This window comes from Megalobrama amblycephala, linkage group LG11 (assembly GCF_018812025.1).
Source record: "Megalobrama amblycephala isolate DHTTF-2021 linkage group LG11, ASM1881202v1, whole genome shotgun sequence".
NCBI lineage: Eukaryota > Metazoa > Chordata > Actinopteri > Cypriniformes > Xenocyprididae > Megalobrama > Megalobrama amblycephala.
The window spans coordinates 22,940,646-22,955,642 of NC_063054.1; the positions used below are offsets into that span (position 1 = coordinate 22,940,646).

General features: G+C 39.3%; 1 protein-coding gene across 4 annotated transcripts in view; it reads right to left on the reverse strand.

Moving 5' to 3' along the window:
• epha7 (eph receptor A7) overlaps positions 1-14,253 on the reverse strand; it is an 86,656-nt gene extending 72,403 nt beyond the window's left edge. For 3 of the 4 annotated variants that reach the window (XM_048206767.1, XM_048206764.1, XM_048206763.1), the window contains exons 1-3: positions 14,048-14,252; positions 12,585-12,649; positions 10,616-11,285 (exon numbers count right to left, since the gene is read on the reverse strand). In XM_048206767.1, coding sequence (XP_048062724.1) covers positions 10,616-11,285; positions 12,585-12,649; positions 14,048-14,141 — 829 coding nt within the window. In that variant the 5' untranslated portion in view covers positions 14,142-14,252. Of the gene's footprint in view, positions 1-10,615; positions 11,286-12,584; positions 12,650-14,047 lie in introns of all 4 variants that reach the window. The other variant, XM_048206766.1, reaches the window with a different exon arrangement.
• Positions 14,254-14,997: the final 744 nt, after the last annotated feature.

A 14,997-nucleotide genomic window follows, 5' to 3' on the forward strand; every position in this document is an offset into this window, starting at 1 on the left:
GATGAAGTTGATGATGCTGACTCGTCATCTCTGCAGTAACGCGCCTATAGAGAGGTTACATAACCAGAGAGTATTTGATGGCAGAAAGTGCATTCTGTTTGTTTTCTTTATTTTACAAAAGCAGAAAGTTTTGTTATTTTGAGTGTACACAAATAAAAGTAGACCCTTTACAGTTCGTAATGATGTATTATTCTTATCTGTATGACCAAAAATGACGGAATATTTTTAAGTGCCAGTATATATATATATATATATATATATATATATATATATATATATATATATATATATATAAGTATATATATAAAAAAATGCCAGTGTTCGCTCCAGCGCCTCCATGTCATGCAGTAAAGCACGATATACTTTGGCTGCCTTTCACTCTCCGCAAGAACACTTAGATATATAATAGTGCACATTTATCTAGGTTACCGTTAGAGTGAGCAGCCATGTAAAGTTGTTACTATTTACATGTTTCAATTGATAAGCCATATTTCAGGGCAATGGATGATAGCCGAACGTTTTGATTTCTTGCCCAACTTTCTGTAATTACCACAAGGACTCACTGCTAACGATCTGTCCCTCACGGACTGTGTGACTCCGCCACTTCCTGTGGAGTTTTTTTGTTTTTGTTTTTCTGCAACTAACCGACTAATAAAATCTTGGTCGACTAAGCCTCTCCATGTGTAGTTGACTATTAGGGGGCAGCCCTAAAATGAATGCATGTAAACATACTTATAGCATTACTCTGCTTCTAGCAATTAAATTGAGATCTCGAGTTAGCTCCTCCCCTTTAAACCTGTCTTTTTTTACCATCTTTTTTCTTTCAACACAAACTTTGTGTGTATGTGTGTTTATGAAGTGCAGGAAGCACACCTATTACTGTAGTAAACAACCCCAAAATTTGGTCTTTTCTTAGAAGATAAAAGATAAAAGATCTCCTTAAGAACACTATGACCACAGCTAATCGGATCTAAATCAAACCTCCACCATCAGCAAGTTATCCCTCACACACACACTGAGACACACTGTCTGGATGACTTTGCAGCTTTGACAGAGGTGACTAAGTGAACGCACAATGGCAAACCAGCAAAGGTCCCTCATTATGAAGCCAAACACAGACGTGACCTGTCCAAACGTGCATGGACGCACACCCATTTGAACAAATGCACACCCAAAGCCACCCACACACACTCTAATATCCGTCTCTATCCCTGCCTAGAGACTAAATGATACAGCACTCAATCAAATCCCAGCATCACCACTGGTGATCCATGAAAAACTAACATGTGGCACACATTTCTATCTTCCAATAATCATCTCCTCAGACAAATGATCATTTCATATAGTCTTGATTACTGTGCTGCTCGTAGCTGTCCCCACAAAAGTAGAGAACGGCATTACTTTCTAATTTTATTGATTCTTCTTTGGCATAATGTGTTCACTTCGAGTTACATTCAGTAATAACTTGGCTGAGAGACAGCACTCTGTGTGTGTGACATTTCTTCTCCTTAATCTCATTTTATGAGCAGAGAGAATTTAGTCTGCTTCTCATTAACAAACAGCATCTCGGCCCCAGCAGAGCACTGCAAATGTGAAACGATTTTGAATGTGAATTTGGAAAGCTTCAAAAAGCATACTATTTGTTTAAACGTGGGATCTCAGAGGATTCGATTGTAAAAGTACACTGTGACTTCCGAAATCATAAAATTAGTAATGCCTTGCACATAAAAACGGCCTATTATGCAAACAAGTTTTGTTCATTTCTAAATTTCTCATTAATTTGATCTTTTCCCAAGTGAAAAATAAATATAGCAAAATGTATTTGAAATATGATATGCTAAGTATGCTACAAATACATTTACATATTTATGTACTTAGTATAAATACCCTGCAATTGTACATTTTGTATACTAAATTGATGTACTTAAAGTCTGCTAAATTGGAATAATTTTGTACTTAATACACTTTAGTTATCCAGAAGTAGTGCCGAGGTCCAAATAAAGATATACTTAAGTATATTTGATTGTGCTAATATGGAACTATTGCAAGTATACTTTAGGTACACTTTCAATATCTTGCATTTAAAGACTAATATTATACAGTGATCATATTATGCTTACTAATAATGAGATCAAAACACATTTTAGGCTTAATATTAAGAAATGTGCATTGCGCAATAAAGAAATACTCCAAATAAAGTTGAATTATTGTATATCAGTAAGTCTCAAGCGATATGTGAGTAAATATGTTAATGGATTTGTACTGTACTTTCTATGAAATACATATATTTTAAATATATTTTGGAATAGGTTTTTTTCAGTAGGGTGTACATGAGGGGTTCTGTTGATCAAATTGCAATCATATCCTATATTTAAACAATTATATGACTACAAATAAAAATAAACTTTTCAGATTATTTACAACATAAATGCTACAAATGTATACAGTGCTCAGCATAAATGAGTACACCCCCTTTGAAAAGAAACATTTTAAAGAATATCTCAGTGAACACAAAAAAAATTTCCAAAATGTTGACAAGACTCCTGACTTGTAACATGAAAGTAAGGTTAATAATATAACATGGAGAACAAAATTTTCAGTTTTACTCAAATTAGGGTGATGCAAAAATGAGTACACCCCACTGAAAGTCTCTGGAGCAAAGCTAAATTTTAGACTACAAATGTCTAATTTAATAAAAATTCAACCACAGGTGAGTCTAATTATTCATTACACAGGTGTCCAGCAGACAGTTGACAATAAAAGGGTGTTAAAACCCCTTCCCATTTCATGCTGTCAGCAATGGCACCACATGGAAGAGAAATGTTACCTTGAGACCTGAGAAAGAAAATAATTTCTTTACCCCAGAAAGGTTAAGGCTACAAGAAGATCAGCAAAGCTTTACTTATCAGTCAGAAGTGGTACAACAATTTAAAAAAGATGGAACTGCAACCATCTCACAGAGTCTAGGTTGTCCACAGAAGTTAACACCTCGACAGGAGTGTCTTCTGATGAGAAGGGTTGAAGAAAATCAGCAAGTTCACTGCAGTTATCTAAAGAAGTAGAAACCCAAACTTGGGTGACTATTTCCTGTGACACAATACGGCGTACACTGCAGAGGAACGGCATGCATGGGTGCTGTCCATGAAAGAAGCCTCTCCTAAAGCCCAGGCACAAAAAAGCCCACCTAGAGTTTGCCAGGGCCCATGCTGACAAAGATGAAGACTACTGGGACACTAAACTGGAGTGCTGAGACCAAGATAAATGTTTTTTGGAACTGATGTCTTCAAAACTGTATGGCATCGCAAAGGTGATGAATACAAAGAAAAATGCATGGTGCCTTCAGTGAAACATGGTGGTGGCAGTGTCCTTATGTGGGGCTGCATGAGTGCTGCTGGTGTCGGGGAGCTGCATTTCATTGATGGCATCATGAATTCACAGATGTACTGCTCTATACTGAAAGAGAAGATGCTACCATCACTCCGTGCCCTTGGTCGTCGTGCGCTTTTCCAACGTGACAATGACCCTAAACACACATCTAAGGCCACTGTTGGATTTCTGAAGAAAAACGGGGGAAAGTGATTCAGTGGCTCCTGATCTGAACCCAATCGAACACCTATGTGGATTTCTGAAGAGACAAGTTGAGCATCACTCTCCATCCTCTCTAAAAGAGGTCATTCTTGAAGAATGCAAAAAGATGGATGTTGCAAAATGTCGCCAACTTGTTCATTCCATGCCTAGAAGACTTGGTGCTGTCATTAAAAACCATGGAGGCCATACAAAGTACTAGATGTAGTAGTTTTTGTTGTGGGGTGTACTCATTTTTTCATCACCCTAATTTGAGTAAAACTGAAAAATCTAAGTTATATTATTAACCTTACTTTCATGTTATAAGTTAAACAGATGTTATATTAAACTTCCATTAAGAAAATTGAAACTGATTTAAATTTTAAATAAATTAACATTTTTTTATAATATTTAACATATAAACAATTTCTTCTAAGCAATGTATACAAACTTTCACATAAGAAAAGGGATTCATCCAAAATCCTTGTATTGCTTGTAATACTGTAACTTAGTCTTATTTATATAATCACAAAACATCTGATAACACCAGCCTTTCTGGTTTAAGACACACAAACTCTACTTTGCTTTTGAGCGGAAAAGCGCAAAACATGAGCTCCCTCAATCCAACAACATTTGAAGCATGCTATTTCTGTCATGTGTAATGCAAAACTAAAGTTCAGCAAGCTACTAAAACACAATGAAGCTCAACATGACTCAGCAGAGAAATGTGGCATTACATCAAACGCACATATTTTGACAGGGTGAACAAAAACACTGAAGCAATGTGAAATAAATAGCCCATGTGAATAGCCAGGAATCTTTGTCGTTTCGCTGGTAACGTTGTGATTTCCGTGGTGTCACCAGGGTCGCTCGCGGGCTGGGCAAGGGGTCAGTGAATATTAACTTCATTTACACATGGTTGCAAACAGAGCAGCTTGCACAATGCAGGCCTGCCTGCTCTGCTTAGTAACGTGAGCAGCCGAGCTGACAGGTCACTGCCAGGCTGGAAGATGGATGAGCTGAGCAGTTGACCCTTGGCTTGCCTGAGGAGCCAGTTCTATGGCTTCTTTCCCCTCCGAACAAAGACCCCCTACTAGCAACCGCCCTGCTCGCAACTCCAGCAGCACTAACAGGTCCCGACATCTCCATCAACCCTTGCATGCACACAAACACACAAGCAGATTTTGATAGGCTTAGTCTTTTTAGCCCGACACACCCAGAGAAACACTCTTTTATGCATGCATACACACACATGCGGCCCAAACTATGGGCGGCTTACCCCCTTTAGCTGCCTAAACGCTGGCACACACACTTCTCTTTTCGAATTGCTCTCTGCTCATCCGTACTAATGGATGCAATTGGACAAGCGGACACTGTGTTAAAAGCAACAAAGCAGCCGTGTGCATGTGTGTGTGTGTGTGTGTGTGTGTATGTGTGTGTGTGTGTTCAGAGCAGCTTTGGCCCGAGGCGACCGGGTGAAAGTGATATGTGACCAGGTTGAAGGCCTTAACACTCAGTGAGCATCAGGGAGGGTCTGTTGTCAGAGTGACTCTCCTCTGGGAGAGAGGCAGAGCAGGAGACTCAGCAGCTCAATCTCTCCCTAAGAGCAAAATCAATAACTTATTACATAACTGCACACTTTTCTCCTTTACAGACTGAGAAGGAAAGAAGGAAGGAAGTCTTAGGAGGAGGCTTGTTCTAGTATGAAAATGTCCTGCTAATATTACAACCAGGACTCCAGAAAATGAAAATGGAGCCATTGGCCCATATAATATGAATCATTTAGGAGCCAAATTACAGAATCACTCGATATAGATGTTTGTTCAGAAGTGCTGTTGCCCATGTTCATGTTTGTCAACTGCTGTGATGTAGATCCATTGGGATGTGTATTAAATGCTATGAATTTAGAAGATCAGTTAAGCCCAAAGTATAGTTCACTTTTTACACGTACACGAGGGTCAGCAAACAGTGCATGTGATGCGAATTTCGTCATCAGAGTACACGTACCGCTGGATTTTTGTAACCGTGCATACGCGCAGGTTACACATGCGCATTTAATTATTTTTGCAGTAATTCATTTATCCAAAAGGGGGCAACCGTGCCCTGGGGCAATGATTCACAAGGTAGTCAAAGAAAAACTGCATAAACAGAACAGACCGAAATGCTACAGCAACAATGGAGGCCTACATAGACGAGTTTGTGCAAAGAGGTTAGAAAGTACCCTCATTTGTACAACTCTAGCATGAAAGAATACTAAGATGTTTACATGGGTTGTAACTCGTGGCGAGAGATTGCTCAAAACTGCATGCGTCGAACGCCTGTGTATGAGTACTTGTCAAATGAAGTATACTTTCCAAGGCTGTGTGTTCGACTGTGCACGTACATTAGCGTAAAAAAGTATACCCAGGGCTTTAGTATGTAGAAAAGGGATGTGTAGTAGTCATCACAAAACAAAACTATTTTGTGAAAAGTATCTTTAATAACCATCAGTAATAACCATCTGCTTATTTTGAAGATATACCTGAAGAATGACTCACAGTTTAGTCAGTAAACCCCCATAGCTGCTCTGAACTGCTACGTTGCCAGACTGATTCATTATAAAGAACCAGCTCAAACAAGACATTAGTTAAAGAATCCAAAATCACAGAACAGTGTTCTTTTTGTGTGTGTTTTTTTCCCCTTTATTTAATTATGAATGACAGAATGTTAACCACTCGTCATTTAACCTAAGAACTTTTTTTTGATCCAGTGAAACAACAGTAAATGTGATTGTGAACATGAAACAACTACAACACATCAATAACTGGACTATAGCCAACTGACAGCCTTGACAACAACACAATGACAGCTCCGCTCGTGTTCAAAGCCACTTTCCATCTGACAAAACCAAGGGGGAAAAACAAACAGTACTCCGAGAGCATGCCGCTGTTCTCCAAGACCCTGACTGGCCGAGAAGGCCATTATCCATCAGCAGATGATTCTAACCCTGACAGCTTCGGACCCAACCCAGCTTCTTCCCTGAGGAACTTGCCTCCATTTGAATAATTAAGCCCATTTACAGTTCTCTAACGGATGACCGTTTGTAGCCTTTACATTCACACCTTATCAATCACTTGCGTGTCAGGCCTTTATACAATCCACCCACCCCCAACTCCTGGTGGCATCATTTGAAATGCAAAGCACGGCCTTCACTGAGCCTGGGTCTTGGTCTTGCTCTTGCGTCCCTCCACCTCGGCTACTTCTGCAGCTTGTCTGCACAGCTATTGCCCTCCTTCTGTGTTCTGGCAATCCATCAGGCTTTGACTAACTTCTGTCCAACTATTTGACATCTGGGAGATGGATGGTGTCAGCGCCTGCCATTGCCAGTACCTCCTCCTGTTAGCATGTTAGCCAATGCTAGCTTGTTTTTCCCCCTTAGAATAATAAACAGAGGCTTGCCTTGTAAATAACACAAACTGGAGGAGTGGGTCAACTATCGGTTAATATTAGGCATTTCTTTAGACAAGATACGGTTATTAATGTGATGTGATTGAGCAACATACATTCCACGGGTTGTTCGCAAAAGCTTAACGAAAACAAAGGGATCAATGTCTGTCTACAAGGACTCTTTTTTGCCTCCAAAGGACTTAGTGTCTCCATTTTCTCTGAGTAGACACTGTTGAACAGAGCTTCGCAAATGAATGGCCACTATTTTTACTTGAGCTCTATGCAAATAAACTCTGGCATGCTGCTGAACACTTCAGATTGCTTTTTTCCAACACCCATTACACTGATTCTTGTAACTGCAAGGAGCAGATCTCTAGAAAAGCAGGAGGGAGTGAATCCTTGCATTGAGACTTGCATGAGTGCCATGGGTTGACGAGAGAAAGGGATGGAGCCTCTATGACTTCTCTGAAACACAAAAGATGATATTTTGAAGGTTTTTGACCATTTGAAATTGAAGTCAATGAGGGCCAAAATAATATATAGCCGCGTTTCCACCGAAATTACCTGGAACAATTTGTCCCAAGAACTTTTTTCCCCCAGACCTGTTGCTGTCTGCATTTCCAATGCGGTCTAAAGTACCGTGAAAATTAGGCAAATTAGTCCGGTGACGTAGGACTGCATGCAACGTATAAGCTTAATAAAGCCTGAACATCATCCTCACTCCATCTGTCACATTTTTTCAACTCTATTGTTGATTCGAATAGCAAACAACTCTTATTGCACGCACCGCAACAGGCTTTTAAAAATGGTGGTTGAAAAAAAAAATGCTGCGTGGAGTCAACCAATTAAAATGTTGCGTGAACTCAACCAATCAGCATGTTCAGTGCCCAAGTCCCACCCCCAAAAGTTCCTGAAATTTGAAAAAGTACTACTTTGCGAGCAGGGACTTTCTGAGGGGGAAATTTTACCTGGAACTTCATTTAGACCCTGGTTCCTGCGGTCAAAACACACAGAGTACCACCCCAAATTCCATAGTTCCTGGGGAAAGTTCCTGCAGCATTACAGAACATTTACTTTCGTAGAATAATTTAAAAAAATAACTTCAGTAACACTTTATTTCAGGGTATTTTAACTAGTTGTTTATTAGCATGCAAATTACTAGAATATTGGCCATTTATTAGTACTTATTAAGCACATATTAATGCCTTATTCTGCATGACCTTATTCTACATTCTTAATCCTACCCAATACCTAAACTTAACAACTAACTTACAAGATATTAATAAGTTGTAAATTAGGAGTTTATTGTGGTAAAAGTCGTAGTTAATAGTCAATATGTGTTCCCTATATTTTTGGATGAACTATCCCTATGACAGGATGGGTTTAGAGGTTGTTGTTTTTTTAAGTTAGATATTTTATAAGATTGTGGTGTCTCAAACACATCACAATAGTCAAAATCATCTGCCTAGTGCAAGTTTATGTAGAAAAGCAATTAAATACTGTACCAACGGATGTGTGTTTCCTTTGCAAACTGCTGTTTAGAGGAAGAGGAAGAGAAAAAAGGAGGAAGAAATGAAACACACACAATCCTCCAACAGGCATCTGATGAACGAGACGGACAAAACATGCATTTTCATGGCCCTCCTTAGGTTTCCCCACTCAATTTTTAATGCAAGACATTTTAGACTTTGCTCCGTATGCATGAGCGTCTGTTTGTGTGCTTATTTGTATATAAATAGTGTGGATTTTATAACAGAACATGATGAGATGGTGTAAAAACAGGAGCTTTCGAAGGCTTCAGGGTCACAGTGCCTTGGCCGAGCCCCGAGGGGAGGATAAGAAAGAGAAGATAAAGAAAAAGAGAGAACTGCAACATGAGCTGTATACTCCTGGAAAGATCAGTCCTCCATATTAAAAAGACCCCTGTCACTCACAGGCCTTCAGCCCCAGATACCATGCACTGCATTACTGTTTCTGTGACAGAGGGGGAAAACACACCAGTATTTTTCAGTCTGGTTGGTGCTCGGGGGAAACTCTGAACAGGCAATTTAATATCGGGAGGATCGCTAAGAGGAAGTGCTGATGCGGCAGTCTCATGCTCATTTTATTTAGATTAACTACAGCGGTAATATCACAGCCACTCATGCCAGGAGCGACGCACAACTCATAAAGTGACAATAGAAGGGGGCAGGAATCTAAATGGGTGACAGGGTTTGTTTGTCGCCAACTCTGAGAGAAACACGCAACATTGTTTTTGAGGAATGCAAGATGGCTTTGTGAACAGTGATTAATTCTCTGGAAAAGCAATCGAGACTTTCTGAGAGTTCGGTATTGCTTCACTATTTTTTATTTTTGCTTTGAGTGAGTAAAAATTCCTGAATGTTTAATAGGTTAAAAAGGGTGGAATTATAAAAAAAGACATAAAAGGCATCCTTTTATTATGCTTAATGTGTGCCAAATAGCCCATATTACATGGAAGCACCATCAACTTTCTCCTTTGCTCCCTTTCTGGCTTTTGAAATGGCTTTCAGCTTTGCAGCAGCCTCTCAGCGTGAAGCAGCCTTGCCCATTTTAGCTTTTGATAACATAATAGTGTTCTGAAGCACCCTTTACGTGATAACTTAATGATGTAGACGTGTATGTGCACCGCATAAAAGCTATTCAAGCTTTCCGGAGATATCTGATAAATCATTACTGGTCTGCACATGTGTTAATCTATAGAGGTGTAGGAGGTGACCCAGATTGGCAGAAAAAAGGCTGGACAGCCACTTAAATCACACAAAACCAAGAGGTCCTCTCCCACAGATCCTAATCGTGTGTCATGTGACTGCCAAAAAAACAATGTTTAGCACCATTAGTGACAGTGATGGCACTGGGAGTGTTTTTAATTGCAAAGTATATCAGAGGCAACTGTAATTGCGTTTCCTGTTCAGACACTTCTTAAATAACCCCGGGTCTCTGCTGTTTGTTTTCTCATTCTGTCAGGGTCATTTCAAAGATCCGGAGAAGGACCGGGCGTCGGGCTGAACCTCCTCCGGACACGGTGTCGTTTGCGAACGATTGGTTTGGCTAGGTGCCAAATGTAAAGAGAAGAAAAGAGACGAAGAAAGAGAGCGGGGTTGTTTCTGAGAGCTAGGCTGGAGTGCTAGTTATCATTTAATTCCAGTGTCAATGTGCATAAGGCTATAAATTAAGAGCCTACAAATCAAACTACTAACAGGGATTCCAATTATTGTGCCAAGGATTTTTGCCCCCACATTTAATCCATCATTATTATCTCTGCCCAATAAGCATGTTCTTTTTTTTTTTTTTTTTTTTTTACTCTGCAATCATTTTATTAATCGTTCTTCAGCTGCTTCGTTTTTTCAGCATGGTTTGTTTTGTTATTGCATTGCTTTGCTGCAATTCGGATGAATTACCTCGCATTGGGATAATTCTATGCTTGGGCACTCAGTCAAACAATTAGAACAGGGATTGTCTTGGTAAATGGACACATAAGCAAGTCTTACACATAATAATAACTTATTAATTGCTCCATTGTCCTCTCTTCTGTTGCGTGCAATGTTAATCAGTGTCACTCTAATGCATGCCAACAGATGTGTGCGAACGAAAATAAAGTACTCACGTTCACATGCATCTCCCTTCTGGTGAAATCCAGCTTTGCATATACATTTCCCAATGGGTACCAGCCATTCTCCTTCAGCGCTGCAGTGCATTTTGGGAGAGTTGTCGGCCTCCTCCTCTGCGTCGTTGACGCACATGCCCTCCACTTCCACCAGCGACGAAAACTCTGACCCCGTCACCGTATCTGGGAACGTGGCCAGGTTCTCAATAATCGACCAACACTTCTTGTAATACACTTTGACGGAGACCAAAGCGATGCAGGCACCTACATCCTGAAAGGCCAGGTAGAAGCCTCGGCGGGAGAGGGGTCCGATTATACGCACCTCCGTGTTGAGCTTCATCTTTCTTTCCCCCAGGTCACCCTGAGTGAAACTCTCGTCCGCAGCTATAGTGTCAATTTTCACATACTGACTCTCTCTTATATTCCTGCCCACCTCCACATCGGTTTCCTGGTAGTACAAGTTGAATGTCTCCTTGCAAGAGCCAACCACCCCTGGAAGGCTGTTACAATCCCTCAAGGTAAACTTCAGCTCCACAAAAATCCTCTGGGCATCGCCCTTCTCAATCCAGTTAGTCCGTAGCCAATTGTTCTGATTTGGCTCCATGACCTGGCAGACCTGATATGTGCGAATGGGTGTGTAGTTTTCATCCAAGCCGCTGATCTCTTCCCACTGAGAAAAAGGAAAACGCAGTTAATCATCATTATACCGTGTGCTGTACTAAAATGCTCAGAAATAACCTCAAGGGAGAATGTTTCAGCGTGTTAAAACTGGCCTCTGTGTGAACAAATGCACGACTCCTTGATATGAAATGATCTGCATGAATTCATCTGCAGCCAGGCGCTTCATTTTTTAAATCCTTTGCATAACTTGAGAATTTAAAATATCTGTATTGTATTAACCTAAAATATTTATTTTTAGTGTCTGCGATTATATGCACAGCACTGATAATTGTTGGTATCAGTCAATGCAAACAGTAATAAGCTTTACAGTAAAATACATTTTTAAATAATATTATAATGCTGCAAAAAATAATGCTTGCCCAATAGTAATAATGTACACTTTCAGTCAAAATGTTTTCCACATTTTAGAATTATAGTAAAGTCATCAAATCAACAATAAAGTTTCATCAAGTATCCGAACAGTGTGCTTCTTGTGTTAACATCAAAAGTAACTGATTTTAATTTCTAAAAATTATTAAATATGACTCAATCCGAATACTTTAATTTTCTGTGTTTCTCTCAAACAACTTCCACCTAAGGCTTAAATTCCGTGTACGCTGGACACTCGTTGGCTGTGTTTCTTTCACTATTTGTTTAACTCATTAAAAATGTTTTAGTTTATAAAAACACACTGTACATAATTTTTCAGTTAAATGAATAAAAACAAATATGTTGTTACAATGCTGTAATTTTTTAAAACTCTAAATAAAATATATTGCAATCAAATAACCTGATAAACAACATAAATTCTGAATCCTAAACGTTTAAATTGCTTTAAACTTTTTTGGTTATGAGTTTCCAGGATGATGTTGTGTTCAAATCAATTGTTAAAAACCTACAAGACTACAAAAACTTACAAATAAACCTAAAACCCAAACAGGAGCATAATAAAGAACATAAGTTAATCTACAAAGTTCAGCAAAAGAACTTGGTAGATTGTATTTTACTTTGCGTTTGTATTTTACACGCCTTCCTTAAACCTTTATAAACACTAGCTGAGGATAAACAACGACAATCAAAAAGTAACAAAACCACCTTCATTTAAAGTAAACCCAAATTACCATTGTTTAGCGTTTTAGAAACATTGTGATGTGGTGCAAAGACTCACAACAGAAAAAGAAACACAACACATTTTACCACCACATAATTTTAGGTTGCGCTTAAAATACTACAAGCAGTAAGCGCGTTACAGAAGTGAAAATCCTAAATGTTTGAGTGTAAAGAAAAAGTTGTAAAGTTTCCAGCTTACCCCGCTTGGAGGAGACGATATCCATTCCAGCTCTGTCTGCTGCGCCTTTGAATCCAGCAGGATCACTGCCGACGACACATAAAGCGCACACTTACAATAATGCATCTTTAATTGTGATAAATGTTTGGCACACATCTCGCGCATATTCCAGAAGCATTTTACATCGCGCTCGAGCTCAGAGACAGTCTAAAAGTGAGAGAGTGCGCGAGTTTGACCCATTTTCAGCAGACAGCGGTGGAGATTTATGACAATAAGCACCTTACACCTCTGAAACCTGTGCGACACCTGTTCGTGTGTCAATATAACCGACGGACACGCTTTCTCTTTTGGTGTGCGACCGAGAAATAGGTAAAGTTGCTTAATTCGAACCGTTGAGGATATTACGCGAATAGCCTACGCGCGCGCCGACTTCGTCGCGTGCGAAATTAACCGCTATTTTGTTATTTAAATGAATTTTACTGAAGCGTTATCTGCTTTTAGTGTGATCATGTGATTAAATAGATCTGGTTAAATAATAAAATAAATAATTTAATGAGATATTGTCATTAAAAACTCTCAAATGGGCATTAGCTGAGATCAGAACCTTAATTTAAAAAAGAGAAATAAATTAATTTAATAAATAAATTCGTCACTGAGTATGTTGAGTAATCAATACACATCTAATTGAACAACAGCAAACAGCTATAAGCTCAACTGGACGTATTTAGGATGTAGCCTATACCATATAGGTAGCTAGAATGGAATGATCCTTTAATTTCATATTTCGGCAAGGAGGCACGATACCTTCGGCTTATGCTATATGTAATATAGTCGATGTTAATGTGTGATACAGGCTACTTATTTTGCAGTACAGACACGGTAGAAACATGTTAAATCTATACTCGATAACTTGGTAATAGCTACAGAAGCACTTCGGATTGCTTGATGATTGCAGGAGGTTTTCATCCCGGACAATTCCTTTACTACTAGGCTAACTGAAGATGAGTGTTTTAAAATAATAACGTGGCAGCTAGCTATATGTTGCAGAATTGACTGTATACTGCCCGGTTGGTTAACATTAAGGCACACCAAGCAGATCTTTTCAAGTTTGATATTGCTGTTGTTTCTTTGCAGTAGGCTATATGGAAAGCACGTAGTGTTTTCTGATGAAATGAGAACGTGATAATCAGACGATACAGGGCTGTGAGGGTTAATCTTAACGTGATAGACAATATTTATCTGGATTTCATGTCAAGTTGCGATGTGCAGTTGTAAATTACACGTCTTCGTGTCTGATTAGCGAAAGTCTGTGCGTCAAGGAAATACATAGGCTACTCATGATATCAGACACAGTCAGCCGTATATCGTTGTCTAATGTGTGATAAAATAAAACTGTTGTCTGTCAGACTGTCGATACTGTATCTGCTGTAACTGCTGATTTGCTCGCGCTGTCAGGATGCAATAAAGGAAACTTTAGCACTCACCCTCTCTTGTGTTCTGTGCTATTCCAGTGTTCACATAAAAACATAAATGAAGGCAAAATATAGTCCACAAACACGAAACTGAGGTGCAAACCATGGTGCAATTGAAAGTTGGCTAAACAGTGTGCGCTTTTTCCAACGCGGCGTTTCCTTCCCATTGACGACGCTCCAGCACCAGCTCTGGGTGAATAAAACAGCCGTCTCTCACTCAAATAGCATCGGCAGCTGAGGGGCGGGGCTTAGAGCATTCAGCGTGTCACTCATCTTGACTGACAGAGAGCCAACCCACATTAGGCGCGCGAGAGGCTTTCGGTGGAAAAACGCGGACGAATCACTTTAAAGCGAAGGCGGATCTTCAATTTTAGTCTTAAACAGACTAGTGTGGATTCACAAACTTTAGGAATAGTCGGACACTATAGAAAATTGTTGTTACATTTTAAAAAAACATTTTATATTCTAATGTTCGATTCGAAATAGGCTACTGGACTTGAAGCTAATACTTAAAACGCTGCTTTTAAATGAAAGGTAAATACAGATAGGTCTATATCAAAACAAACTTTGAGAGAGTGAGAGAACTTTCCCTGGAACACTACTTGCCCAGAAGCCTACTCTATCAAGATAAGACTTGAACTTTGGGTAGGGCTCTCAAGCATGTCACGACATCAGAGGAAACGTTTATATTTTTCCCAAGTCATTGAAGAGCATTACATCATAATAAGGTAATCCCTTAACAAACCTTATCATGGTGCCGGTCTTGTCTGAGAGCTGTTTTTGAAACACATATTCATAGTTTGCAATGTCAAAACATTGTTTTTTCAATGATCTGCCATCATACTGCTTGAGTTACAATAGCTTATCTACCTATCCATATATCTGTCTGTTCAGTTTTCTAGTGAATGACATTTTTCAGATTTTTCAAATAGGCTATTTGTGTACCTGAGAATAGATTATAT